At 41.3% G+C, this 27,111-nt stretch overlaps 1 protein-coding gene and 1 pseudogene across 1 annotated transcript in view; one reads left to right on the top strand and one right to left on the bottom strand.

Moving 5' to 3' along the window:
* Positions 1-26,756, bottom strand: part of LOC103251566 (non-specific lipid-transfer protein) — a 91,726-nt gene extending 64,970 nt beyond the window's left edge. Inside the window, exons 1-5 of the mRNA XM_008050160.2 lie at positions 26,656-26,756; positions 12,239-12,296; positions 10,492-10,563; positions 6,399-6,530; positions 3,993-4,057 (exon numbers count right to left, since the gene is read on the bottom strand). Coding sequence (XP_008048351.2) covers positions 3,993-4,057; positions 6,399-6,530; positions 10,492-10,563; positions 12,239-12,296; positions 26,656-26,706 — 378 coding nt within the window. The 5' untranslated portion in view covers positions 26,707-26,756. The remainder of the gene's footprint in view (positions 1-3,992; positions 4,058-6,398; positions 6,531-10,491; positions 10,564-12,238; positions 12,297-26,655) is intronic.
* On the top strand, positions 16,228-16,948 carry LOC103251565 (annotated as a pseudogene).
* Positions 26,757-27,111: the final 355 nt, after the last annotated feature.

The following is a 27,111-nucleotide window of genomic DNA, read 5'->3' as shown; positions in this document are numbered from 1 at the left end:
TACAGCAAACAAACACAAAAAGCAACTGTCAAGAATGTAATCAGAAAGGAGAGGTAAACCATACAGCCAGGTAACAGGATACTAAGCAACCATTCAAAACAGGAAAGCATATCAATATGTTCTAACTGGGAAAGATGTCCAATTGTTAACTGAAAATGTAACATGAATAAGATCACTAATTTCTCTGTATGCTTATAACCTTGTTTCTCAGTCTTCTCCAGCTGCTACTCTAATCCAGACGGTCTTTCAAACTGTTCCTGAGCATACTGTACTTGGGCCAACACCCGTAACTTGGCTCAGGGTCTTTTCCCTGATACCTAGAAAGAGCTCATTTCGCTTATCCATTCCTAAATTATCTTTAAGACCCAATCTAACTTCTACTATTTTCTTTTCCTTTTTTTTTTTTTCACTTTGTCACCCAGGCTGGAGTTCAGTGGCACACTCATGGCCCCCCCAGTGTTGACCTGCTGGGCTCTGGTGATTCTCCCACCTCAGCCTTCCAAGTAGCTGGAACTACAGGTGTGTGCTACCATGCCTGGCTAATTTTTTATTTATTGTAGAGACGAGGTCTTGCCTAGTTGCCCAGGCTGGTCTTGAACCCACAGGCTCAGGCAATCCACTCGCCTTGGCCTCCCAAAGTGCTGGGATTATAGGCTGAGCCACTGAGCCCAGCCTACTACTTTCTTAAAATGGTCTTTACAGAAAAGAGGAAAACAACTCTTATTGATTTGAGTGCCTAATATGTGCCAGACACTTGTGATTTCTAAGTGATACTATTATATATATTTATCTTAAGGTCATTTAACATTTGAACAGAAAAAATGGGATCAGGCTGATCACATGAGTTAGATAACAGTATTATCTTAGATAATTGGCTAAAAATAATCTAAGACTCATTGACTAAAAATGGTTCTGACTTTTTATACTGTTGTGCCTTCTACAGGAAAATCTGAATTTACCAAAATATGAATAGATATTCACATTTTAAACTGTCACCAGGTATATAACTTAAGAAGCAATCCTCATTGGGGATGTGTGTGTTTTAGAAATTATCTACTTGACACCAAAAAAAAGAAAACTAGAAAGTATTACCAAATGAATATTACTGAAATCAAAATTACTTCAAAAATGAAGACAATAGGGCTAAACTAAAATACAACTCTTTAAAATCATGTTGATAACCAAATTCAAACATCCTTAAAATCTTTAAATTATTCTTAAATTGCTTTAAACATTTATTAAAATTGCTTAATAGCTTTTAAAAAGTTTTTTAAACATTGCTTTTTACAAACAATGCAAAATTATTCTAAAGTTGATGAGTCAAAAATTCAATATCCACATATATACAAAATGAGTATCTCTAACCTTCTCTAGTAATATTCTTCATACAAAGAAGATACTAATACTTACCCCACTAGTATCTGCCTTTGTTTTGTTTTGCAGTTTTACTGTGATGTGTCTATGAATGAGTTTCTTTTTACTTATCTTTGGATTCACTGGGATTCTTCAATCTGTGAATTAGTGTCCTTTGTTAAGGGCAGGAAAATTAGTTACATTGTCTCTTCAAATAATGCCTGTGCTCTATTTTCTCTCTCCTACTTCTTCTTCTTGAATTCCATTTAAAAATATATTATTCCTCATCCTGGCATCCTCCATATATCTTAACCTGCTGCCAATTTTCCACCTTTTTTCTGTGGTGTATTTTAAATAATTACCACTAATCTACTCCAGTTTCACTAATTCTTTTTTCAGTCCTGCACAATCTACTATTAAACCTATCCTTTGAATTTTAAATTTTATGTATTTCCTTTTTCTTTTCCTTTTTTTTTTTGAGTTGGAGTCTCACTGTCGCCCAGACTTGGAGTGCAGTGGCCGCTCCCAGCCACTGCAGCCTTGACCTGCTGGGCTCCGGCGATCCTTCCCAAGTAGCCGGAACTACAGGCGCGCGCTACCACACCCGGCTCATTTTTTAAAATTTATTGTAGAGATGAGATCTCGCCAAGTTTCCCAGGCGGGTCTCGAACCCGCAGACTCAGGCAATCCATTCACCTCAGCCTCCCAAAGGCGTGGAATTACAGGCTGAGCCACCGAGTCTGGCTTCATTTTTCTTTTCCATAAATTCTATTTGAGTTTTGCTTATGCCTATGAAGTCCCTTTTTGCAGTTTCCTATTGCCTAAGAGATCTTCAAGCTGTCTTTTATTTCTTTAAATATAGTAAACATGGTTATTTGTGTCCAATAAACCCAGTTTCTGTGGTCTTCAGAGATCATTTTTTACTTCTTTCTTTTGGTTCTCAATTATGACGCCTTGTTACCTTTGACTGCATGTCCTTGAAAATTTACTTGAAGGGATTCTCGAGGCCTAAGAAGAAAGTTCTTTCCTCCAAAAGAAAATTTTTCTAGGTTACTACCATTCTAGAATCAATTTAGACTCAATTCATGGTTTGCAGTTTCTTGGATTACCCAGGTAATAAGGGTGTCAGCAGCAATTTCACAAGAGAGCTAGCCTGTGGTTTATGAACTCTCAGTGAAAGGTTTTTCTGGTGGCGGTGGTTTTTTTCTTTCTCTTTTTTTTCTCCCCTGTTCTACTCAGAGCCAGGCAACTCTCCCTATAATCTCACTTGAAGTGGGCAGTTTTGCTTCAGGTTCATCCTTACCCAAAGAGTTTACCCCTATGGAGTCTCGGTTTAATGTGGGCAATGAGTATTAAACTTCTGATCTTGAGAAGCCCTGAGCTTTGACCACTTTCCCCTTCATTTCAGGGGACAATCAAAATTGCAGCTCACAGCTGCCTGATTAGAAAAGGTCTTCAAGACAAAAGTAGCACAAGTGCTGCTGTTAATTCTCTGGCAGTCACCTGCAGTTCCTCACTCTTGCTAGTTCTTCAATGCCTTTAGAATCTTCAAATATTTTATCCAAATATTTTAGTTGTAATCAGTGGGAGTACTGGCTAAAATAACTTGGCTTGCCATTACCAGTATTAGAAGTCCCACACTTTATTAACTCTCTTTAATTTGTTGAACGGAATTCATTTGTTGAACGAATGAATAAATAAATGATTTTCTTTTTTTTTTTTTAATTGGAGTCTCACTCCATCACCCAGACTGGAGTGCAGTGGCTGCTCCCAGCCACCGCAGCCTCGACCTGCTGGGCTCCAGCAATCCTTCCACTTCAGCCTTCCAAGTAGCTGGAACTACAGGCGTGCACTACCACGCCCGGCTTATTTTTGATTTATTGTAGAGATGAGGTCTCTCCAAGTTGCCCAGGAGGGTCTCGAACCTGCGAGCTCAGGCAATCCACTCACCACGGCCTCCCAAAGCACGGAATTACAGGCTGAGCCACCGAGCCCGGCCAATAAATGATTTTCTAGTTAAATAGATAAGCCAACCTCAAATTCAATCTTTTAACCTCTTTGAACAACAGATTCACCTCCATTGGTAAAATAAAGAGTTTGAACTACATATCTCTAAGATTCTTTTTTTTTTTTTGAGTTGGCATCTCACTTGGTCACCCAGGCTGGAGTGCCATGGCATGCTCACGGCCACCCCAGCATCGACCTGCTGGGTTCTGGTGATCCCTCCTCTTCAGCCTTCCAAGTAGCCAGAACTACAGATGCGTGCTACCACACCCGGCTAATTTTTGATTTATTGTAGAGACGAAGTCTCGCCAAGTTGCCCGGGCTAGTCTCGAACCCATGGACTCAAGCAATTCATTCGCTTCAGCCTCCGAGAATGCTGGGATTATAGGCTGAGCCACCGAGCCTGGCCTACCTCTAAGATTCTTTACTATTCTAAAATACCAAGATCTATGCATATATATATAATGTCAAAAAATACAAAAACCTTTCAGCTTTTGGGTTATACCAGCTCATTTAATACCATGCTAAATTATATTTTATTTTGCTTACTAACACGCTCTATTTATGACAGTCAGATGGACAAAGATTTCTCATAGTGTCATAACAACTCCAAAATAACAGTAAATGAGACTCACTTTTACTGGAAGGGATCCCTTCTCCATCTTCTCAAACCCAAGAGCCAAGACACAGTCTGCCACACCTTTAAGGAAATTGTAATTATTTTACAAATTCAAATTTCCAGACACCCAACAAAATGAGATTGAATACTTCCATTTAAATAAGTATGTCGCCAGACTCAGTGGCTCAGCCTGTAATCCCGTGCCTTTGGGAGGCTGAAATGAGTGAATTGCCTGAGCCCACGGGTTGGAGACCCGCCTGGGCAACTTGGCGAGACCTCATCTCTACAATAAATCAAAAAAATCGGCCGGGCGTGGTAGCGCATGTCGCCGGAGCCCAGCAGGTGGAGGCTGCAGTGGCCGGGAGCGGCCACTGCACTCCAGTCTGGGCGACAGAGTGAGACTCCAACTCAAAAAAATAAAATAAAATAAATAAATAAATAAATAAATAAGTATGTCAATTTACATAAAATGCAAAACATAATTCTACAAAAATTTTAATAACAAAAATTATAGAGAAAATTCTTATATGCTTCTAAATAAAAATCTGAAAGAAAAATCAAGATGGTGCTTAATTCTCCCCTTGAGTCTCTCAATATGTTAATATAATTTTTTATTACTGTGGAAATATGCGTCAGTAAAAAACAAATATAAAAAGCGAATTCAGACCCGGCGCAGTGGCTGACACCTATAATCCCAACAAATTTGCGAAGCCAAGGAGGGAGAATCATTTGAGCCCACAAGTTCAAGACCAGCCTGGGTAACTGGTGAAAACACGTGCGACTCTACAAAAAATACAAACATTACATAGTCGGGTTTGGTAACATGTGTCAGAAGTCCCAGCTACTCTGAAGACTGAGGTAGAAGGCCTGAGCCCGGGAGGTCAAGACTGTGGTGAGCTTAAATCACACAACTACTCCAGCCTGGGTGACAGAGTGAGATCCCATCTCAAAAAAAAAATAAACAGGGCTGGGTTTGGTGGCTCAGCCTGTAAAACTCTGGGAGGCCGAGGTGAGTGGATTGCCTAAGCCCACAGGTTCAAGACCAGCACGGGCAAATTGGCAAGACCTCATCTCTGCAATAAATAAAAAAAATTAGCTGAGCATGGTAGCATGCACCTGCAGTTCCGGCTACTTGGAAGGCTAAGGAGAAAGGATCACCAGAGCCCAGAAGGTGGACGTTGGGGTGGCCGTGAGTGTGCCACAGCACTCCAGTCTGGGTGACAGAGTGAGACTCCAACTCAAAAAAACAAAAACAAAAACATTCAGAATTTTTTAAAATATTAAAATTTAAATTAAAAATTAAAGATAATTCCAATCAAAATCAAAAGAATTCTTTTTGCAAGCAGGGGGCACCTAAAAATGATGTTAAAGTTCAATTGAAGAGTAAAACAACAGAATTGCCAAAATCTTTCCAAAAACAGAAATGGGGCACTAGCATTATCAAACAATAAGATATTATAAAGCTCCAATAATTAAAACACTAAGTAGTAGAGCAGTAATAAACAACCAAATCCATGGAACAGAATAGAGGGCCTAATACAAGCTCCTAGAATATATGAAAATAAAGGATATTTTAAAAAGAAAATAAATAGAGGATATGCTATATATCCAAAAGAACTGAAAATATATGGCCACAAAAAAATTTGTATACAAATATTTACAGCAGCAATATACATACACACAAACATTATGCTAAGTGGAAGAAACCACAAAAGGTCATGCATTGTATGATTCCACTTATATAAATATTAAGAATAGAAACATCCACAAAGAGAGAAAGTAGATTAATGGTTGCCAGAAACTGAAGGGAGGAGAAAATGGAGAATAACTGCTAATGGGTACAGGGTTTATTTCTGTGGTGATAAAAATGTTCTAAAATTAGATAGCAGTGATGGGTGTACAACTCTATGACCATACTAACCAACACTGAAATGTATACTTTTTTTATTTATTTATTTTTTGAGTTGGAGTCTCATTCTGTCGCCCAGACTGGAGTGCAGTGGCCACTCCCGGCCACCGCAGCCTCGACCTGCTGGACTCCGGTGATCCTTCCGCCTCAGCCTTCCAAGTAGCTGGAACTACAGGCGCACACTACCATGCCCAGCTGATTTTTTGATTTATTGTAGAGATGAGGTCTCGCCAAGTTGCCCAGGCGGGTCTCGAACCTGCGAGCTCAGGCAATCCACTCACCTCGGCCTCCCAAAGTGCTGGGATTACAGGCTGAGCCACCGAGCCCGGCGAAATGTATACTTTAAAGAGGTGAATTTTATGGTATGGGAATTATATCTCAAAAAAAGCTTTTTTTAAAAAAAGAAATATATTATAAAGCAATTATAAGATTTTTGATGGCCCCGTGACCAAATGATTAAACGAGGGCAACAATCGCACATCTTTGTAAGTACACTCGACAAGCACTCCTCACCACCCTGAATCAGCTGCTGGGCCATAAACAAAGCAGTGGAACCAGTAGCACAGTTGTTGTTGACATTGATTATAGGAATTCCAGTCAGTCCCAAACTGTGATAGATAGCCCTCTGTCCGCTGGTAGAGTCACCTGAAAAGAAAAACACATAAAAATGTTAATACCTCCAACACAGAATCATGGAGGGGCAATGCAACATAATGTCACACTATGATTTTTTTCAGTATTACATGTCTTTGCCTAGCATACAACATGTACAGGAGAGTTAAATAAGCTAATGACCTCTTATTCAGAAACAGTTTTAGCATTAACCAACATTTACATTGCAAATATAAAAGTTTCTCAAAACAGACTATATGTGCACCTTCTTTATATGATACAGAGGTAGAAAATAAAGAAATTACCATGTAATTGCAAACAATTCAATCTGGCTAGAGTTATGTGATAAAGGAAGCAATATTTCATTAACACATAACTGTCATATATAAATCTTTAAAGCTATACCAATTGGATAAAGGCCATGACTTATTTTTCATATAAAGATCCTACAAGCCGGGCTCAGTGGCTCAGCCTGTAATCCTGCGCCTTTGGGAGGCCGAGGTGAGTGGACTGCCTGAGCCCGCGGGTTCGAGACCAGCCTGGGCAACTTGGCGAGACTTCATCTCTACAATAAATCAAAAATTAGCCGGGCATGGTAGCGCATGCCTGTAGTTCCAGCTACTTGGAAGGCTGAGGCGGAAAGATTGCCGGAGCCCAGCAGGTCAAGGCTGCGGTGACTGGGAGCGGCCACTGCACTCCAGTCTGGGGGACAGAGTGAGACTCCAAGTCAAAAAAAAAAAAAGATCCTACAACTTCAAAAAGTTTAAAAGATCCTGTGTGCGGGGGCATTCCAGAAAAATGTGATTCATGATAAATACACATGACTTCCTCTCCCAAATAACACAGCCACCAAGGCAGACACGCTAGCACAGTATGATGGGAATATCTGAAGGTAAGGACTACTCTCTAGAAGTCTTCAGCAAAATCAGCAAAGTTCAGAAGTTTCTTTTCAATAAACACATTCTGCATCCCTTTTACCCAGTAAGTTCCCCTTAAAGAATTCTCTTGATACCTTGAAATCTTAAGGAAATAAATTGTAGATATGCACAAAGAATCATTTACAGTAATACTTACTATAGTATTTTTTATACTAGTATATAATATGTGTGGTATTTTTATAATAACTAGAAATTATAAATAATTTAAAGTGTTCAAGAACAGGATATCATTACTACTTCTAAATAAACTGTAGTGAATCCCTAAGAGTAGAATACCATGTAATCAGGCTGGGCACAGTGGCTCATGCCTGTAATCCCAGCACTTTGGGAGGCTGAGGTGAGAAGATTGCTTGAGCCTGGCAGTTTGAGACCAGCCTATGCAACATAGCAAGGTCTCGTCTCTACAAAAAATTTTTTTAAATTAGCCAGACACAGGGTAACCCCTTCATGCCCCCTCTAGTGAGAGCTTTTCTGTCCTCTCAATAAATCCTGCTTTCTAAAAAATAAAATTAAATAAATAAATAAATTAGCCAGACATAGTGGTGCGAGCCTGTAGTCCCAGCTACTTGAGAGGCTAAAGTAGAAAGACTGTCTGAGCCCAGGAGGCTGAGGTTGCAGTGAGCCACAATCATGCCACTGCACTCTAGCCTGGGGACAGAATGAGACCTTGACTCAACAACAAAAAAAAGACTATCATATAATCATTACAAATGCTGGAGGGGTTCCCACACACACCCCACCACTTTGAAAAAAAAAAAATGCTGGATGGAAGAGGTAGGGAAAATAGAGAGATGTTAGTAAAAGGGTACAAACTTTCAGTTGTAAGATGAACAAATTCTAGTGATCTAATGTACAGCATAGGCAGTAATGGGTGTGCTAATTAATTTGATTGTGAGAATCATTACACAATGTATTCATAAGTCATCATATTGTACATCTTACATATATCCAATAGTTATTTGACAAATATTTTTAAATGCAATGAAAAAACTGGGAACATCTTAAATATTCATTAAAAGGGAATGAATTAAATAAATTATAAATATTTATTCAATGGAATATTACAGTATCATAAAAAAAAAGACTAATAAGGCTCTTTATGTTATAATTTGGATTAGTCTCCAAAACTAAGTAAAAAAAATACCAAGATACAAAATAGTATTTATGCTATGCTACTGTGTAACAAAAGCAAGGCAAAAAGGAAAATTAGATACCACACACACTTGCTTGTATGTACATAAATTACCTCCAGAAAGATACACTAGAAATTGGGAAAATCAGCTGCCTCAGGGAAAGGAACCACAAGACAGACAGGAATAAGAGCAAGATTTTTCCCCCACACTAATCACTATATTACATATAAGATTGTAACCACTATCTACTCTTTTGTATTTTTGAACCACGTAAGTATTTAAACTAGTCCAAAAAAAAACGGTTAACTGAAAAATGTAATGAGTATATAAAAGAAGATTTGAGCCGACTGCAGTGGCTCACGCCTACAATCCCAGCACTTTTGGAAGCAGAGGCAAGAGGATTATGTGAGCTCAGGAGTTCGAGACCAGCCTAAGCAACATGGCAAGATCTCACCTCAATAAATCAAAAACTCAGCAGGGCATGGTGGCACATGCCTGAGGTTCCAGCTACTTGGAAGGCTAAGACAGAAGGTTGAGGCTGCAGTAGCCGTGAGCGTACCACTGCACTCCAGCCTGGGCAAGAGAGACTCCGACTCAAAAAAAAAGATTTAATGACATGGGAAATGTTTCAGATAGTAAAATGAGAAAAAAAGATTACAAAAAAGTATGTATACTAGGATCTTACTTTCCTTAAGAGAAAATCATGTGTGCATGCATATTCACATGCAAATGTACTCTCTGCAGGGTATACTCCAAAAAAAAAATCAATGAAAATAATCTCTGAATAAAGAGATTAGAAGTGATTTGTTTCTTCTTGTGCTTTTCTGTGGTTCCTTTGTTTTACAATTAGCATGTTAGTTTTCTAATCAGAAAAAATATTTAATGAAAAAGTTTTATTAGATACAAAAAAGTAAATAAATACAAATTTTAAGACAATAAAGAACAAAAATTTATCTTATTTTTAAATTTTAAATTATTCTTACACAGTAGTATCATGGGTAAATCCTTTTTTTAAAAAAGATAAGAAATGTTGGCCAGATGCAGTGGCTCAAGCACTTTGAGAGGCCAGCACTTTGAGAGGCCAGCACTTTGGGAGGCCACCACTTTGGGAGGCCAAGGTGAGGGGACTGCCTGAGTCCAAGGGTTTGAAAACAGCCTGGGCAACCTGACAAGACCTCATCTCTACAATAAATTTAAAAAATTAACCGGGTGTGGCAGTGCGAGCCTATAGTCCAGCTACTTGAAAGGCTAAGGTGGAAGGATCACCTGAGCCCAGCAGGTTGATGTTAGGGTGGCTGTGAGCATGCCACTGCACTCCACCCTGGGCAACAGAGTGAGAATCCAACTCAAAAAAAAAAATGTCCTGCTTTGGCAACATAATAATAACAACAACAAAATTATACTAGAGTGACACACAAGGGAAATATGAAACATGGGAATTAAGACTGAATTTAGAGGAGTTTTTTTTTTCCTTTTTTTCTTCAATACAATTGCAGTTGAATGAATCTGAATTTTGAGGCTTAAAAGTCACAGATGCGGCTCGGTACGGTGGCTCATGCCTATAATCCCAGCACTTTGGGAGGCCGAGGTAAGAGGACTACCTGAGCCCATGGGTTGGAGACCAGCACAGGCAACTTGGGGAGACCGTCTCTACAATAAATCAAAAAATTAGCTGGGCATGTTGGCACATGCTGGTACTTCCAGCTACTTGGAAGGCTGAGGTAGGAGGATCACCTGAGCCCAGCAGGTCGAGGCTGCAGTGGTTGTGAGCGTGCCGCTGCACTCCACCCTGGGTAACAGAGTGAGACTCTGACTCAAAAAAATAAAATAAAATAAATAAAAGTCACAGATGCCTCTGGATTGTTTAGGAGTTGCTGCTAGTCTTAGGCGAATAATTTTTAGAACATATAGTTTGCCACATACCATAAACATAACCAACACATGCCTGTTTCACTGCTGAATAAGGAATGTGCGCATCATCTAAAGCCTTCTGACCTATAAAAACAAAAGAGTTTATCAAAAAGTGCTTTAAGTATTTGCTGTGAGTAAAAATTTAGAGTTTTTACAAAGTAAATCTACCACTATACAGTCTATGCTCAATTCAAATGACAAATCCTTCATTAAATCATATCAGATCTTTCCTTTCAGAAGTAATCATTTTTCCTCTAAAGCTACTGCCCCACTTTTCAGATCTTCTTTTTGGTACTTAACATTTTCTGTCACAGCTGCACACTTAATTCTGAAATATTAAATTCTAAGTCTTAAATTTCTTTAATGGGAAGGTCTTGTCTTGTTCATCCCTGTGGCTCCACTGCACATCTAGATGGCAAAATGAGATAGAGTATCATTACTGGGGCAAACAGACTAATGTGCTCATCTTACAAAGCGAAGATTAAAAAATGACTCTGAGCCGGGCTCAGTGGCTCAGCCTGTAATCCAGCGCTTTGGGAGGCTGAGGTGAGGGGATTGCCTGAGCCTGTGGGTTCGAGACCCACCTGGGCAACTTGACGAGACCTCATCTCTACAATAAATCAAAAAAATCAGCCGGGCGTGGTAGTGCACGCCTATAATTCCGGCTACTTGGAAGGCTGAGGTGGAAGGATCACCGGAGCCCAGCAGGTCGAGGCTGCAGTGGCCGGGAGTGGCCACTGCACTCTAGTCTGGGTGACGGAATGAGACTCCAACTCAAAATTAAAAAAAGAAAAAGAAAAAAGAAATGACTCTGTCTATGGAACAAAAAACGGAGTCTTAAGGATCCTCTCCAAAGCTGCAGAAATGACCAGGGGAGGAACTGAGAAAAATTATGTAAGTAAAATGAAAAGAAGAGAAGAGTGAGGCTGCAGAAAAAGTGTGAGCTAAATTCTCATCTACCACAGTGAGACACAAACAGGCATCTAAAATTAATAAATCAAAAACTTAAATAAGCATGGTAGAATAAGCATTTAGATAACCACCAGAACTAAAGCAAAAAGAGCTAAGAGAAGTTGTTGCAGGCCGGGCGCAGTGGCGCAAGCCTGTAATCACAGCACTTTGGGAGGCTGAGGCGAGAGGACTGCCTGAGCCCAGGGGTTCAAGACCAGCCTGGGCAACTTGGCGAGATCTCGTCTCTGTAATAAATCAAAAAATCAGCTGGGTATGATAGCACACGCCTGTAGTTCCAGCTACTTGGAAGGCTGAGGTGGAAAGATCATTGTACTCCAGCCTGGGCAACAGAGTGAAACTCTAACTCAAAAAAAATAAATAAAAAGGAAAAAGAATTCTCTATGTTGGCTCAATGAAATGAAGGGAGGAAAACCATCATATATTTAATACGTTTGAATGTGATTATTCCTTTTACAGTAAAGACAGATACAAATTTTGCAATAACTTCTGAGGTGAACACAGACTAGGATGACCTCACCTTTCTCTCCTACAGACCACTTAACCATCCGACAAATAGTTGGACAGCACACACAACTGTAAGCCACTGTCTGTTCTGGCTATGTAGCCACTAAGATGCCCATGCAACTTTTTCTTTCTCTTTTTTAGTGAGTCACACTAGGCAATTCTCCATGCAGGTTCTCTCTCAACTAGGCTTCCTTTTGTGCTTGCAAGGTTGCTCCACCCATGGAATCAAGACAGACCACTCAAAAAAGTGTGAATGTTTGAAGACCTAACTGTTCTATATTACCTGCTTCTTTTACCATGTCAGGGTAATCTCTTGAATTCTCAGTTCCAGGCTTCACAAACTAGAAATACAGGAGATAAGAAAGAGAAACAAGTATAGTTATATTTTCTTCACAACAATTTTTCATTCATCTACTCAAACAAAAAACATATTGAGCACCTATCATGTTCCTGGACTCTAATAATAAATAACACACAATTCTTACCCTCAGGGAGCTTCCAGTCTGATGTAAAACAGGCACTTACACTACAGTGTCATAATCACAAAATGATTTGGGAGGGCACCTACCCAGCCTTTGGAGGGAGGACAAGAAAGGATTCCAGAGGAACTGCCACTTAAATTGAGTTCTTAAGGATGAGCAGAAATTAGCCAAGGAAAGAGAAAAAAGAAATTCTGTAGCAAAGGTCTAGAGGAGACAGAATATGGCACAATTGTCTCTGTGGAAGAACTGCAAACATTTGGTATGACATAGGTTAAAAGCACAAAGTAGAAAGTGATAAAGACTAAAAGTAACTTAGGAACAAATTATGACAACAACTAATATTTATTGGGTACTTACTATGTTATGCATTGTGCTAAGCATTTCATGTGTATTAACTCATTTGATCCTCACAACCAACCTGTGATAGGTACTATTAACGTTTTCCATTTTTATTTTAGATTCAGGGGGTACACATGCATGTCCATTACATGGACAATACCGTGGTGGGAACTGGGTCTCAGTGGCCCATTCCCCCCAGATAATGAATACTGTACCCAATAAGTGATTTCCGAGCCCCAATCCCCCTCCCTGACTCTTCCAGTATTGGTGTCCCCAGTGTCATTATTTCCATGTTTACAGTCATTTAGCTCCTTCATATGATGAGAACACACAGTGTTTGGTTTTCTGTTTCTGAGTCAGTTCACTTAGGATGATGATCTCCAGTCCCATCCATGTTGCTGCAAAGGACATGATTTCATTCTTTTTATGGCTATATAATAGTCCATGGTGTGAGATAGGTACCATTATTATCAGCATTTTACAGATAAGAAAAATAGGGCACAGAGAGGCTGAGCAACTTGCCCAAGAGCACAGCGCCAATAAGTAGTGGAGCTTAAACTTCACAGTCTGGCTCTAGAGCCAACTCACAAGGGAACCTATATGACCTACAATGCTGTCTTGGTTTTATCCTGAAGACAATGTATTTTTTAAATGAGACTGGAATAAAACAACAATGAGAAACTACTATCAAAACTTCAAAGAAGAACAATGAGAAACCACTGTCAAAACTTCAAAACTTCCAAAACTACGAAACTTTCAAAAAAGAACAATGAGAAGCCACTATCAAAACTTCAAAACAACGAGGAACCACTGTCAAAACTTCAAAACACTGACAACACCAAATGCTGACAAGAATATAGAGCAACTGGAACTCTCATTCATTGTTGGTAGAAATGAAAAACAGTATAGCCACTCTGCGTGGCAGTTTGTCTATTCTAAAACTCAACACTCTTACCATGTGAATCAGCAATAGCACTCCTTGGTGTTTACCCAAAGGACCTGAAAACGGATGTCCACACAAAAAGCTGCACACAGATGTTTGTAGTAGCTTTAATTGTCAAAACTTGGAAGCAACCAAGGTGTCCTTCAGTAGGTGAGTAGATAAACTGTGGTACATCCAAACAAAATAATATTCAGAGTTAAAAAGAAATGAACTATCAAGCCATGAAAAGACACGAAGGAACCTTAAATATATATTAAGTGAAAGAGACCAATCTGAAAAGAACACAAACTGCATGATTCCAAGTAGATGGCACTCTAAAAAAGGTAAAATTTACAGAGACAGTAAAAAGAACAGTGGTTGCCAGGAGTTAGGGGAGGGAAGGACAAACAGGTGAAACACAGAGGACTTTTAGGGCAGTGAAACTATTCTGTATGTACCATACTAGTGAATACATGTCATTATACATTCGTTAAAAACATAGACTGTACTCCAAGAGCGCCTTAATATAAACTACAGACTTTAGGTGATAATGATGTGTCAGTGTAGGTTCACAGATAAATGTACCACTTTGCTATGCCATTGTTGATAGTGGAAAAGGCTGGATACTGTGGGGTAGGGGAAATATATGGGAAATCTCTGTACCTGGCACTCAACTTTGCTGTTAACCTAAAAACTGCTCTAAAAAATAAAGTCTATCTTTTTTTAAAAGAGAGAAATTGGAATGAGAAGACTCATATTTTAGATCCCTCTAGATGCAACGTGGAGAAATGAATGTAAGGAACAAGACCAGGGACAGAGACACCAACTGGCATGATTCTAAAAGTGAGAGCTGACTAAGATAGGAACAAAAAGGATGGAAAGAAATAGATAGACAAAACAAAGAAAAAGGAAGCAAAATCTACTGAACTTGGTGACCAAATAGATAGGTGGAGTGGTTTACTGATCAGTCATGTTAAAGAGAAATATTCTTTGACTGCAAACCACAATAAAATATATTTTACAGTACAATTCAGTACACACAAACATACATACATAATTGAAACAAAAATGTCATTAAATACTTATCCTTGTCATATTGATACAATATTTTCTATTTCAATTTTTTTTTTTTTTTTTTGAGCCGGAGTCTCACTCTGTCGCCCAGGCTGGAGTGCAGTGGTACATTCATGGCCACCGCAGCCTCAACCTGCTGGGCTCAGGCTATCCTTCCTCCTCAGCTTTCCAAATAGCTGGAACTACAGGTACGCACTACCACACCCAGTTTATTTTTCTGATTTATTGTAGAGACAAGGTCTCACCAAGTTGCCCAGGCTGGTCTCGAGCCCCTGAGCTCAGGCAATGCTCTCATCTCGGCCTCCCAAAGTGCTGGGATTATAGGCTTGAGCCACCGCACCCAGTCAATTTTTTAATGCTAGAGGCAACCTTCTAAAATAATATCATGGTCCACTAATGAGTCACAAAACACAATTTGAAACACTATGTAATAATACTTAAATGTCACATTTCATTGCACAGTGCCAAAACATATCTGTTGAATGGAACCAAAACACTTAACATTTCTTCTCCATAATTCTTGAATTAAGGAATCCTTGGGAGGCAGAGGCAAAAGGACTGCCTGAGCCCAGGAGTTTGAGATCAGACTGGGCAACTTAGCAAGACCTTGTCTCTACAATAAAGCAAAAAATTAGCCAGATGTGATGGCGTGTGCCTGTAGTTCCAGCTACTTGGAAGGCTAAGGTGGAAGGATCGCCTGAGCCCAGCAGATCAAGGCTATGGTGGCCATGAGCGTGCCACTGCACTCCAACCTGGGCGACAGAGTGAGACTCTGACTCAAAAAAAGAATTAAGAAATCGTTTTTAATTCTATAACTCAGCATTCACCAGTTACAGTCAAATCATTTATTCAGTGTACTTTCTAAAAAGAAACAATCCTGTGCTAGGGACCAACAAGTAATATCTATTCATAATTATCATTTGTATGGTGAAGTGGCTTCACTTTCCAATTCCTTACTGAAATCAAGGTATCTTTTAAAAGGTTAGTCAACCAGCCTGGGCAACTTGGCAAGACCATCCCTCTACAATAAAAAAGAAAAAAAATTAGCTGGACATGGTGATGCGCACCTGTAGTTTCAGCTACTTAGAAGGCTGAGGTGGAAGGATCACCTGAGCCCTGTGGTGGCCATGAGTGTGCCACTGCACTCCAGCCTGGATGACAGAGTGAGACTCTGACTCAAAAAAAAAAATTTGTCAAGCAAATAAACAAACACATACAACACTACTTCTTCAAAATTAAAAGCAAGTTTAGGTGGAAACTACCAAATGTCCTTTAACAGCAGACTGGATAAACTGTGGTATGTGACAAAGATTCTCTTCTCAAACAAACTCTAGCTAGGCTACTCTGAGCCCTCTTCTCTATTTGAAAACAAACATCGAGAGCACTTCCGGTGTTAGAAGAGCTGGTTGTCTCCTGAGGGGCGGTTTAAGAGAGCAGAGGCTGTGTCCTACAGACTCTGGAACCATGAACACATGTGATTGGAAGATTAACTTTGATGCCCTCTTAAAATTTTCCCACATAACACCCTCGACCCAGCAGCATCTGAAGAAGATCTATGCGAGTGTTGCCCTCTGTATGTTTGCAGCGGCAGCAGGGGCCTATGTCCATGTGGTCACTCACTTCATTCAGGCTGGCTTGCTTTCTACCTTAGGCTCCCTGGGCTTGATGATTTGGCTGATGGCAACACCTCATAACCATGAAACGGAGCAGAAAGGACTGGGACTTCTTCCTGGATTTGCTTTCCTTACAGGAGTTGACCTGGTCCTGTCCTGGAGTTGTGCGTTGCCATCAACCCCAGCATCCTTCCCACTGCCTTCATGGGCACAGCAATGATCTTCACCTGCTTCACCCTGAGTGCATTCTATGCCCAGTGCTGTAGCTACCTCCTTCTGGAAGGTATCTTGATGACAGCCTTAAGCCTGATGCTCTTATCTTCCTTGGGTAACCTTTTCTTTGGATCCATTTGGCTTTTCCAGGCAATCCTGCATTTAGGGCTGGTGGTCATGTGTGGCTTTGTCCTTTTTGATACTCAACTCGTTATTGAAAAGGCTGGAAATGGAGATAGGGATTGTATCTGGCACTGCATTGACCTCTTCTTAGATTTCGTTACCCTCTTCAAAAATGCATAATGATCCTGGCTATGAATGAGAAGGACAAGAAGAAGGAAAAGAAATGAAATGACCACCCAGCCCAATTTGGCTTCCTTTCCCTCTATCCCTCATTTCCTCTTTGCACATATAACAGGTGGTGTGTTCTGTGATAAGAAAAGCATGAGAAAAGCTTTTAAAAAAAGAAAACAAAACAAACATCATTTTAAGTTTTATTAATTTTATTCAGGAAATACGTAGAATGTTATTTGTGGGCAGGGAGCTAAGCAAACTGCAGAGGGTGGGCTCCATTTCCTGCTGGCCCTTACTGCTGACTTGGTGACCTTTTCTGCAGTGGTGACCTTGTCCACAGCCTTGATGATTCCAACGACCACTGTTTGTCTCTTATCCCGCACTGTAAAATGGCCTCAAGGTGGGTACACAGAAAAGGTCTCCACACACATGGCCTTGCCAGGGACCATCTGCACAACGGCTGCATCACCCAACTCCAGAGCTTTGGGGTTCTCCTCCAGTTTCTTGCCAGAGCACCGACCAGCCTTTCCCCTCAGTTCAGCAAACTTGCAGGTGACTGGAATGTATGGCAGTCCAGCACTGCGGAGCAGCCAGCATGGATCTGCCCTGAGTGGTTCAAGACAATCGCCTGAGCCACAAAACCACCAGCCTCCACAGAGTGGATCATTCTTGCAGTCTCTAGCCACATTCCCGCACTGAATGTCCTTCAGACACATTCTTCACACTGAATCCTATGACAAAAATACTTTCTAACAGCACAAGTCTACATCCCTAAAATAACCTCTGCCCTCCTTAAGGAACCTGTCTGAGAAAACTCAAGGCTGCCAAAAGAACGTACAGCTTGTTCCAGACAACCCTGAGGATAGCACCTCTGTCTCCCATTCTCTGTAGGAGCACAAAACCCTATAACTGCCAGCCAGCAGACACAGCAGACACAGCTGGCCTAATTGCATTTACACTAACTGTAACTTTCTACTTCCCTGACTCTACCAAGCCCTTACTTGCCCTCCTCCTACTTCCTCATTCTCCCAGTGACTTTTGTACAAATCAAAGCTGGACTCTTCCCTATGGCAATAGTTATTACTGATTAAAATCTCTCCTCACCACTTAACTAGTGTAGGGTTTCATCTTTGCTATATGTTCATATGTTAATGTTATATCAATGAGAATGAATAAACTGTAACTACACAAAAAATTATGAATCACTTTCAAAAACATAATGTTGAACAAAAAAGCCAGAATTAATCCATGGTATTGAAGGTCAAAAGTTGCCCAGATGTAGTGGCTCACGCCTATAATCCCAGCACTTTGGAAGGCTGAGACAGGAGGATTGCTTGAGCCCAGGAGTTCGAGACCAGCCTGGGAAACATACCAAGACCTCATCTCTACAATAAATTAAAAAAAGAAAAAAATTAGCCAGGTGTGGTCCCAGCTACTTGGAAGGTTGAGGTGGAAGGATTGCCTGAGCTCAGCAGGTCAAGTCTGCAGTAGCTATAAGCCACCACACCCGGATAATTTTTTTTATTTTATTGCATAGACAAGGTTTTGCCAAGTTGCCCAGCCTGGTCTCAAAACCCTGGGCTCAGGCAATTCTCTTGCTTCCACCTCACAAAGTGCTGGGATTATAGGCCAGCATACCCAGCCAGATTATTTTTTTAATCAAAGAAAAGCAAAAAAAAAAAAGAGAGAGAGAAAGAGAGAAAATATACCAGAAGCCTTATAAAAACAGCAATCCTTTTTCACTACTCCCACCAACTTGTTTTACTTGCTCCCAAAACATTCACTTTCAATTTCTTTCAGATAGTTCTTCTGTTATAAACTGCCATGGTTCTAAATATTCTCATACTATATTTCTTTCTTTATCAATTTAAGAAGTTATATTGGCCAGGCCTGGTGTTCATACCTCTAATCCCAACACTTCAGGAGGCTGAGACAGGAAAATTGCCTGCACCCGGAGTTCGAGACCAGCCTAGGCAACATAGTGAAAATCCATCTCTACAGAAAAATAAAAAGTTAGCCATGTGTGGGGTGCACCTGAAGTTCCAGCTACCCAGGAGGCTGCAGTAGAAGGATCACTTGAGCCTAGTAAGCTGAGGCTATGGCAAGCTGTGATCTACTGTGCCACTGCACTTCAGCCTGGGTGACAAAATAAGAACCCGACTCAAAAAAAAAAGTTAGGCCAGGTGTGGTGGCTCAAGCCTATACACCCAGCACTTTGGGAGGCCAAGGTGAGAGGACTGCCTGAGCCCACAGGTTCAAGACCAACCTGGGCAACTTCATGAGACCTCATCTCTACAATAAATCAAAAAATTAGCCCGGCATGGTAGCACATGCCTGTAGTTCTGGCTACTTGGAAGGCTAAGGTGAAAGAATCGCCTGAGTCCAGCAGGTCAATGCTGGGGTGGCTGTGAGTGTGCCACTGCACTCCAGCTGGACGACGGAGTGAGACTCCAACTCAAAAAAAACGTTATGCCATAATCTCTAATAAAGACCAATGAGGAGTCAGTCTCTTCTGCCATCCCACACATTTACACTTCATTCATGCTCCTTATATAACTAAATATTAATAATAATTTGTTGTTAATTCAATACTCAGTGTTTGCCTTATTAAGTAAATATGTTTTAATACTGTGCCAAGTTGTCTACTAATGATTACATTTTCTTTGCTGTACAATTTTTTTTTCTGGAGTTAAATTCATATCCTAATGAATTGTTTTAAGGCAAACACTTTTGTAGCCACCACTCAGATAAAAAAATAGAACTGTATTCACCACCGCAAAAACTCCTCCAAGCACTCTGTCCCGATCTCAATCCTCACCCTACCGCCAAAGTAATTACTATCCTGATTCTTACAGTAATCACTTTCTCGGACTATTTCATAGTTTTTTCACTCAAGCATGCATCCAAACACATTACAGTTTAGTCATGCCCATTTTAAAAAATGTATGTCTTTTAATGTTCTTTTAACCTATAGGCTCCCCCTCTACTACTTTCTTTTCCTTTCAAAAACAGTAAAATTAACCGAAGCATTTGACCCATAGTTTCCCAGAATCTGGATTTTGCAGACTGCATACTCAAGTAGTTCAACATGCTCCCTGTCTTTCCTGTAAATTGGTGACTGGATTCAGAAGCTTGGGCAGACATTCTATCCCTTTGACAAAACTATAGGTAGTATTCTTTTATCAGGAAGTGTGTAATATCTGATTGTTTCTCTGTGTTGTTAGCAGTCATTGGTGCTCAATGACTAGATCCAGCAATTCTCAAATTTCTTGATCTCAGGACCCCTTTACATTTTTAAAGGTTACTGAAAATGCCAAACAGCTTTTGATTATGAAGGTTATATCTATCAATATTTATCATATTAGAACTTTAAACCAAGATTAAAATATGCATAAATTCATCCAAAAACAATAAACCTATACAAATTAACATAAATAATTTTTATAAAAATAACTAAAATTTCCAAAATAAAGTGGGAAGAGAGGCATTATTTTGCATGTCTGCAATTCTCTTTAATGTCTGCCTTAATAGGAGATAGCTAAATTCTCATATCTGATTCTTCACTCAAACTTTGTTGTTTTGGTTGAAGTCTATGAAGTACATATGACCTCTCACAGATACGTAGTTGGAAAAGGAAGGTACATGTAAGTCACCTTTTTAGATAACTGTGGATATTTCTTTTTTTTTTTTTTTTTTTTTTTTGAGTTGGAGTCTCACTCCATCGCCCAGGCTGGAGTGTAGTGGCATACTCACGGCCACCCAGCGTTGACCCGCTGGGCTCCAGCGATCCAGCGATCCTTCTGCCTCAGCCTTCCAAGTAGCCAGAACCACAGGCGCGCACTACCATGTCCAGCTAATTCTTGATGTATTCTAGAGACAAGGTCTCGCCAAGTTGCCTGGACTGGTCTCGAACCCGCAGGCTCAGGCAATCCGCTCGCCTCAGCCTCCCAAAATTCTGGGATTACAGGCTGAGCCACCGAGCTCAGTCAGATATTCCTTTTTAACACTACACTAAAACTCAACAAGTGGGAGTTTCTTAAAGATTAGTAGCAATGTAGAATCTGAAACCCTATCAATGAACTTTTCATACTGTTTTTTGTTGTTGTTGTTGTTGGTTATTATTTTTGAGTCAGAGTCTCACTCTGTAGCCCAGGCTGGAGAGCAGTGGCACACTCAAGGTCATTGCAGCCTTGACCTGCTGGGCTCAGGTGATCCTTCCAAATAGATGGAACTAGGAACATAGGCCACCATGCCCAGTTAATTTTTTTATTTATTGTAGAGTTGAGGTCTCATCAATTCCCCAGGCTGGTCTTGAACCCAGGGTCAGACAATCCTCTTTCTTCCACCTCCCAAAGTGCTGGGATTATAGGCATCAGTCACCGTGCCCAGTCCATTTGATGGGTTTTAATTAATTGCAATTATTATTAATTTTTTTAAAGCTCAAATTGTCCCATCTTTGGTAAGTGGATACTTAGAGCTGGCTCCTGAATCTTTTTTTTTTTTTGAGCCGGGGTCTCACTCTGTCACCCAGGCTGGAGAGCAGCGGCACACTAATGGCTACTGCAACCTCCACCTGCTGGGCTCAGGCAATCCTTTCGCCTCAGCCTTCCAAGTAGGTGGAACTACAGGCGCATGCCACTACATCTGGCTAATTTTTTTTCTTTCTTTTGGAGTTGGAATCTTACTCTGTCACCCAGGTTGGAATGCAGTGGCACTCTCACAGCTGCCGTACCCTCAACCTGCTGGGTTCAGGAGATCCTTCCACCTCAGTCTTCCAAATAGCTGGAATTACAGGCACGCATCACCACATCCAGCTAACTTTTTGATTTATTGTAGAGACGAGGTCTCACCATGTTGCCCAGGCTGGTCTCGAACCCCTGGGCTCAGGCAATCCTCTTGCCTCAGCCTCCCAAAGTACTGGGCTTACAGATGTGAGCTACCATGCCTGGTTAGAAAATTTTTTAAAGATAAAATACTTCATTATTTCACACTAATGCTTCTAATTCAAATTCAGGATTACAGAATTTTTTACTTATGTTCTTCTGTATTACATCTCTATTTCTTTTCTTTTCCACCAAGAACCTTAGTTCTCAAGCACCAAGGGATAAAGCAGAATATCCTATATTTATTCATATATTTTAGACCATTTTATATTCATAATAACCTCATAACAATACTAATACTAGTGTTCAGTAATATAACTGCTGAGAAACTTGTTTAATTTGCATAACTCATTTGCTTTGTATGTGTTTAACTACATCTCTAAAATATCATTTTAAAATTACAGCCCAGTATCTTCCTCCTTGGTTGAATTCCCTGTTTCCAAGATCCAGTATCTTCTTCCTTGATTTACTCTATCATTTTGGTGTACACATTCTCTAAATAGCTTTGTGAGTAGGGATGTGTAAAAGGTTAGTTTTTTAGTGCTCACATTTCAAAAAAATTGTCTACCCTCAAATTTGGATAATCTTATTAGGGAATAGAATTCTAGGATAAAAATTTTTACCAGCTGGGCTTGGTGGCTCAGCCTGTAATCCCGCGCCTTTGGGGACTGAGGTGAGTGGATTGCCTGAGCCCGCGGGTTCGAGACCCGCCTGGGCAGCGAGACCTCATCTCTACAATAAATCAAAAAATCAGCCGGGCGTGGTAGCGCATGCCTGTAATTCCAGCTACTCGGAAGGCTGAGGGGGAAGGATCGCCGGAGCCCAGCAGGTTGAGGCTGCGGTGGCCAGGAGCGGCCACTGCACTCCAGTCTGGGCGACAGAGTGAGACTCCAATTCAAAAAAAAAAAAAATTTTTACCAAAAAATGTTAAAGCATTTTTCTGTTGTCTTTTAGTTTCCAAGGTTTCTGTTGAGAAATTCAATGCCAGGGTCCGGAAATTTCAAAATAATGTCCAGTAATATGAGTTTTCTTTTTATTCATTGACTTGGCTTTTCAAAATGAAGCTGCCCTTAAGCTTTGGAAAATTCTCTATTATTTCTCTGATAATTTCCTAGCTTCTCTCTTCTTTTTCTGCAACTCGTTAACTCAATATGAGATTGTTTTTAGTAATCTTTTAATTTTATTTTCTCTCCTAATGCCTATTTATTTGCTCCCACTTCATTTTCCAGATTTCCTTTATGTTATCTTCTGTTGAATTTTTTGTTTTGGCCAAAATATGTTTAATTTTCTAAGAGCTCTTCCCTATATGCTTATTTAAATAGAATTCAGTTCTTTTTTCACAGACGTAATACATTCACTTATCTCCCTGAGTTACAGTTTTAAGTTTTATTTTGTTCCCTAGATGTCTTCTGCTGCCTTCTACAAGTGTTTTCCCCTAGTATTTTGTTGTTGTTTTTGAGTAGAAAGTTGACTCTGTCTTGTTGGACATTTTCCTCAAATGTCTGGTGATCCTTGACCATTTGTTCATAATTAAAAGCAAGACAATAAAAAGCTTGAAGGAAGCTGTCTGTGTATGAATGAGGTTTATCAACTACCAAGCTTTACCACAGATGATAAAGTGACAAGCTGGCTTTTCTCTGGAGATATTTCAAATAATTTTCCAAACTTCTGCCAGGAAGTGGTGTATGTGTGGCTGCTAGTGTTCTTAGAACACAGCTGGAAAGTACCACCATTTAGCATGCAGAATTTCACTTCATTCCCTTTTTTCAACTTAGGCTTCAACTTAGGTCTCACTATTGCCTTCCACTAAGCCTAACAGTCCAGACTGATTCTACTGCCCCCTTATCTGTTCAGTTTCCCGGAGAAAAAGCCTCCGATACTCTGCTGTGGAAAGGTCACCAGCTGGTGGTAAAAAGATCTTGGGATCTAATTGTTCCATAGGAGTCTTTTTCTTTCTTCCCGCCTTACCTGGCACCTAGTATATTTAAGTTTTGAGCTTTCTGGAGTTCTTCAGGGACACTCAGCCAGTATAACCCTTCTTTGGGAACCTGGGTTATGGTTCCTTAACTCTGAGTCAGTGACCACTTCTCTATCAGCTTTTCTTCCAAAAATCTTCTGACATCTCTATATCACTGTTTCTTCTCCTATTCACTTTGACTTCATGGATTAATATCTTTTTATTTCCTTATTTATAATAGTTTAAGCAAGATTTAGAAAGCACCAATAGAGATTACTCCATTACTTCAATCTGCCATATTTAACCAAATGTCTCAAATTAGTCCTGTTTAAATGACTTGTCTTTTTCTCCTTCAGATCATACATTCCTTAGGAAAAGAAACCTTGTTTCATCTCTGCATCTCTAGTGTACTGAATATATGCTTACCTACGCTTAAATGATAAATTAACTATAACAGTAATGTATGGTAGAGAAAGCATGGAAGGAACATGAGATTTTAAATAAGGCAGTTCCAAAACTTTTAAGCTGTACCAAGACAGGTACAGCTCAGAGGCTCAAGAGGCAGATACTTGAATGTGTATAATAATCCATCACATGGTGCAAATTAAATGAGATAATGTAATATTTTTCTAACTGAAATTTGAACTTATTTAAAAACTGACAAAATCAATTTACTAGGTTGTGAGCAGATTTTTAAATGAAATAGATTAGAAAGTAACAAAAATTCACATAAAAGATAAACATTGCTTTTACAAACTTGTTTCACTTGTGTGTACTGGGTACTGGGTTGTGATGTAAGATACACTTATTTCTGTAGGTCACAGAATTAGTACACATAAAAGTATTACAAAAATTAAGTACCAAATTATATGTCCTGACCTCAAGGGCACAGAATTTCAAAGGTGATCAGTATAAATTAGAGTAATCTAAGGAATTTTAAGAAAATATGGGACTAGTTTTTGAAAATGGATAAAATTTAAGTTGATGAAAAAAGGGCATATCAACAGGCAGGCAGCACAAGCAAAAGGTCTGGCCTGCGGTCAGCCAGATGGAAGTTGCGAACTTAGTTGTGTTAAAACATGTTCACGGCCGGGCACGGCCGGCTCACACCTATAATCTCAGCACTTTGGGAGGCCAAGGTGAGAGGAATGCCTGAGCCCACAGGTTCGAGACCAGCCTGGACAATTTGGTGAGACCTCATCTCTACAATAAATCAAAAAAATTAGCCGGCCATGGTGGACCGTGCCTGTAGTTCTAGCTACTTGGAATGCTGAGGCAGAAGATCGCCTGAGCCCAGTAGGCCGAGGCTGCGGTGGCCGTCAGCATGCCATTGCACTCCAGTCTGGGCGACAGAGTGAGACTCCAATCCAAAATACAAAAAACATGTTGACATCCACCATAGGAATTCTAACACATTTTCTACACTGAAGAACAAACCCTCATTAAGAGAATTTCAGACTGTCTGGAGAATTCAGCTGTTCTGATTAAGAAACATAACAGAGGAACCCAACCAGTTGAGACCTATCAATGGAACTTGAAAGTATTACCTATTGGGCTTCTCCCTCTTCATCAAACCCTCCCCCCCCCACACACACGCAACCCCCACACACACCAAGGTCCAGAAGACCAGACCCACAGGGAAGCACATTGGCCTAATAAGCACATCAATAATGGCACTCTCCATACTCTCCCACCTCTACCTCCCAACTTGAGGAAAAAGAAATACATCTACTTCCCCAAAGTTTAGAAAACTACACTTTTCATACAGCCCATAATCAGACACTCAACAGCCAATGAAAGATCTGATAGCACTAATATCATTCTTAAAAAGGTCTTAGTATCCTCCTATGTTAGAAATCCCCTCTCCTGTGAAACAATCGGGTAAGCCCAAACTTCAGTTTTAAAAGGTATTGGTCAACTTTTCTATTTACATGTTTCCATTGAATTGTGTCCTTTCAGCCCACTGGCTGAAATAGAACTCTCCCTTGGAACTCTTTGACAAAGCACACCCACTGAACGTTGTTCAGCAAACATGCATTGAGGTTCTTCAGGTACCAGAGACTTTCAGGGTAAGAGGGTACACCAGGGACTAAGACCTGGCACCCAACCACCGCGTAACCCAGCAAGTACTAGGGTAGAGGTGCATACAGTACAAGGCTTTAGGGGAAAGTCTGGAGGATTTAGAGGCTTCCCTAAGAAAAGATCTGAGCTGAAACCTACAGAACGCAAAAAAAATTAGCCAGGTGAAGAGAAAGGGTACAAGCAGCGACAGTAGTAACGACAGCAAATTAACAGAGGCCTAAAACAACCTTCTGGGGAGAAGCTGCACGCAGTGTGGCATTGCTAGGGCACGGGGGTGGTGAGGGTGTCAGGACAAAAGACCGCAGGAGCCTGGGGCCGCCCGAGTGCGGAGCAGGCACTTGGACAGGAAGCCTCTGCCACCTGCGCCCAGACGCTGAGCATCGCGAGTGTCCCTCCTGGCCATCCACGCGCAGGGCCGCTCTAAGGGTCCCTACGGGGAGTGTTCCTGGGAGGGCAGCGCTGGTGACAGTCACGACTCGCTTCCCGTCGGGTGGGCGACGCCACACCTACCCTGGGACTCCACTCAGAATCTAGGGGCGAGAACCGTGGGCTTATGTCCGGGGGCCTGCTTCACAAACTCCGACCGGGGAGGAAAGGGAAGGAGGGAGGCGACGAAATGGCCGCGGCAACGAGCCCGAGACACGACGACCCCCAGATGACAGCCACCCGAATGGCCACTCGGACGCCCCTCGCGCCTTGAAGCCGGCGCCCTCGGGGGCAGGAAGGACAGAGGAGCGGCGCCGACCCGGGCCGCGATTCCCGGTCACCTCGGGGGTCGCCCGCCTCGCAGACACAGAGCGGGGCAGAGGGCCCCCCTCCGCGGGTCCGCTGCTCTGGTTACCTTGGTCATGCCAACCCCCACCACGAACACCCGGCGCAGGGAAGGAGACATGGTTCGGCCGGTGCTGGGCTGAGGCGCGCGCCGCGGACGACTGCCGGGACTGACAGAGGCCGGGGCGGCACGGGGGCTCCCTCAGGGCCGGGGCGGGGCCAGAGGCGACGCGGGGCGGGGATGGGAGGCGGCCAGGGCGCATGCGCGTGCGCGGGGCGCAGGCGGCGCGCGGCTTTCTGGGAACCAGGAAAGTTGGGGAGTTCTTAGCCGGAGAAGCCCTAGACCAGAGTTCACGGACGTGTGCTCCAGACCTAGTCCGGCTCAGCCGTTGAAAAAAAGTTTTAGGACTCAGTGCCAGCCAGTTCCTGTCTCAGAGCCCGTGATGGTTAGATTCTTTACCATGAGGCATTAGACCTGGAGTAGGGCCAGAAACCGGACTCAACGAAAGGGTAGCCTGAGGAAATC

Source organism: Carlito syrichta, unplaced genomic scaffold (assembly GCF_000164805.1).
Source record: "Carlito syrichta isolate Samal-C Ts95f unplaced genomic scaffold, Tarsius_syrichta-2.0.1 Scaffold143105, whole genome shotgun sequence".
In the NCBI taxonomy this organism is placed as follows: Eukaryota; Metazoa; Chordata; class Mammalia; order Primates; family Tarsiidae; genus Carlito; species Carlito syrichta.
Note: the sequence above shows the minus strand (reverse complement) of the source record. Positions and strands in the feature narration are given on the sequence as shown.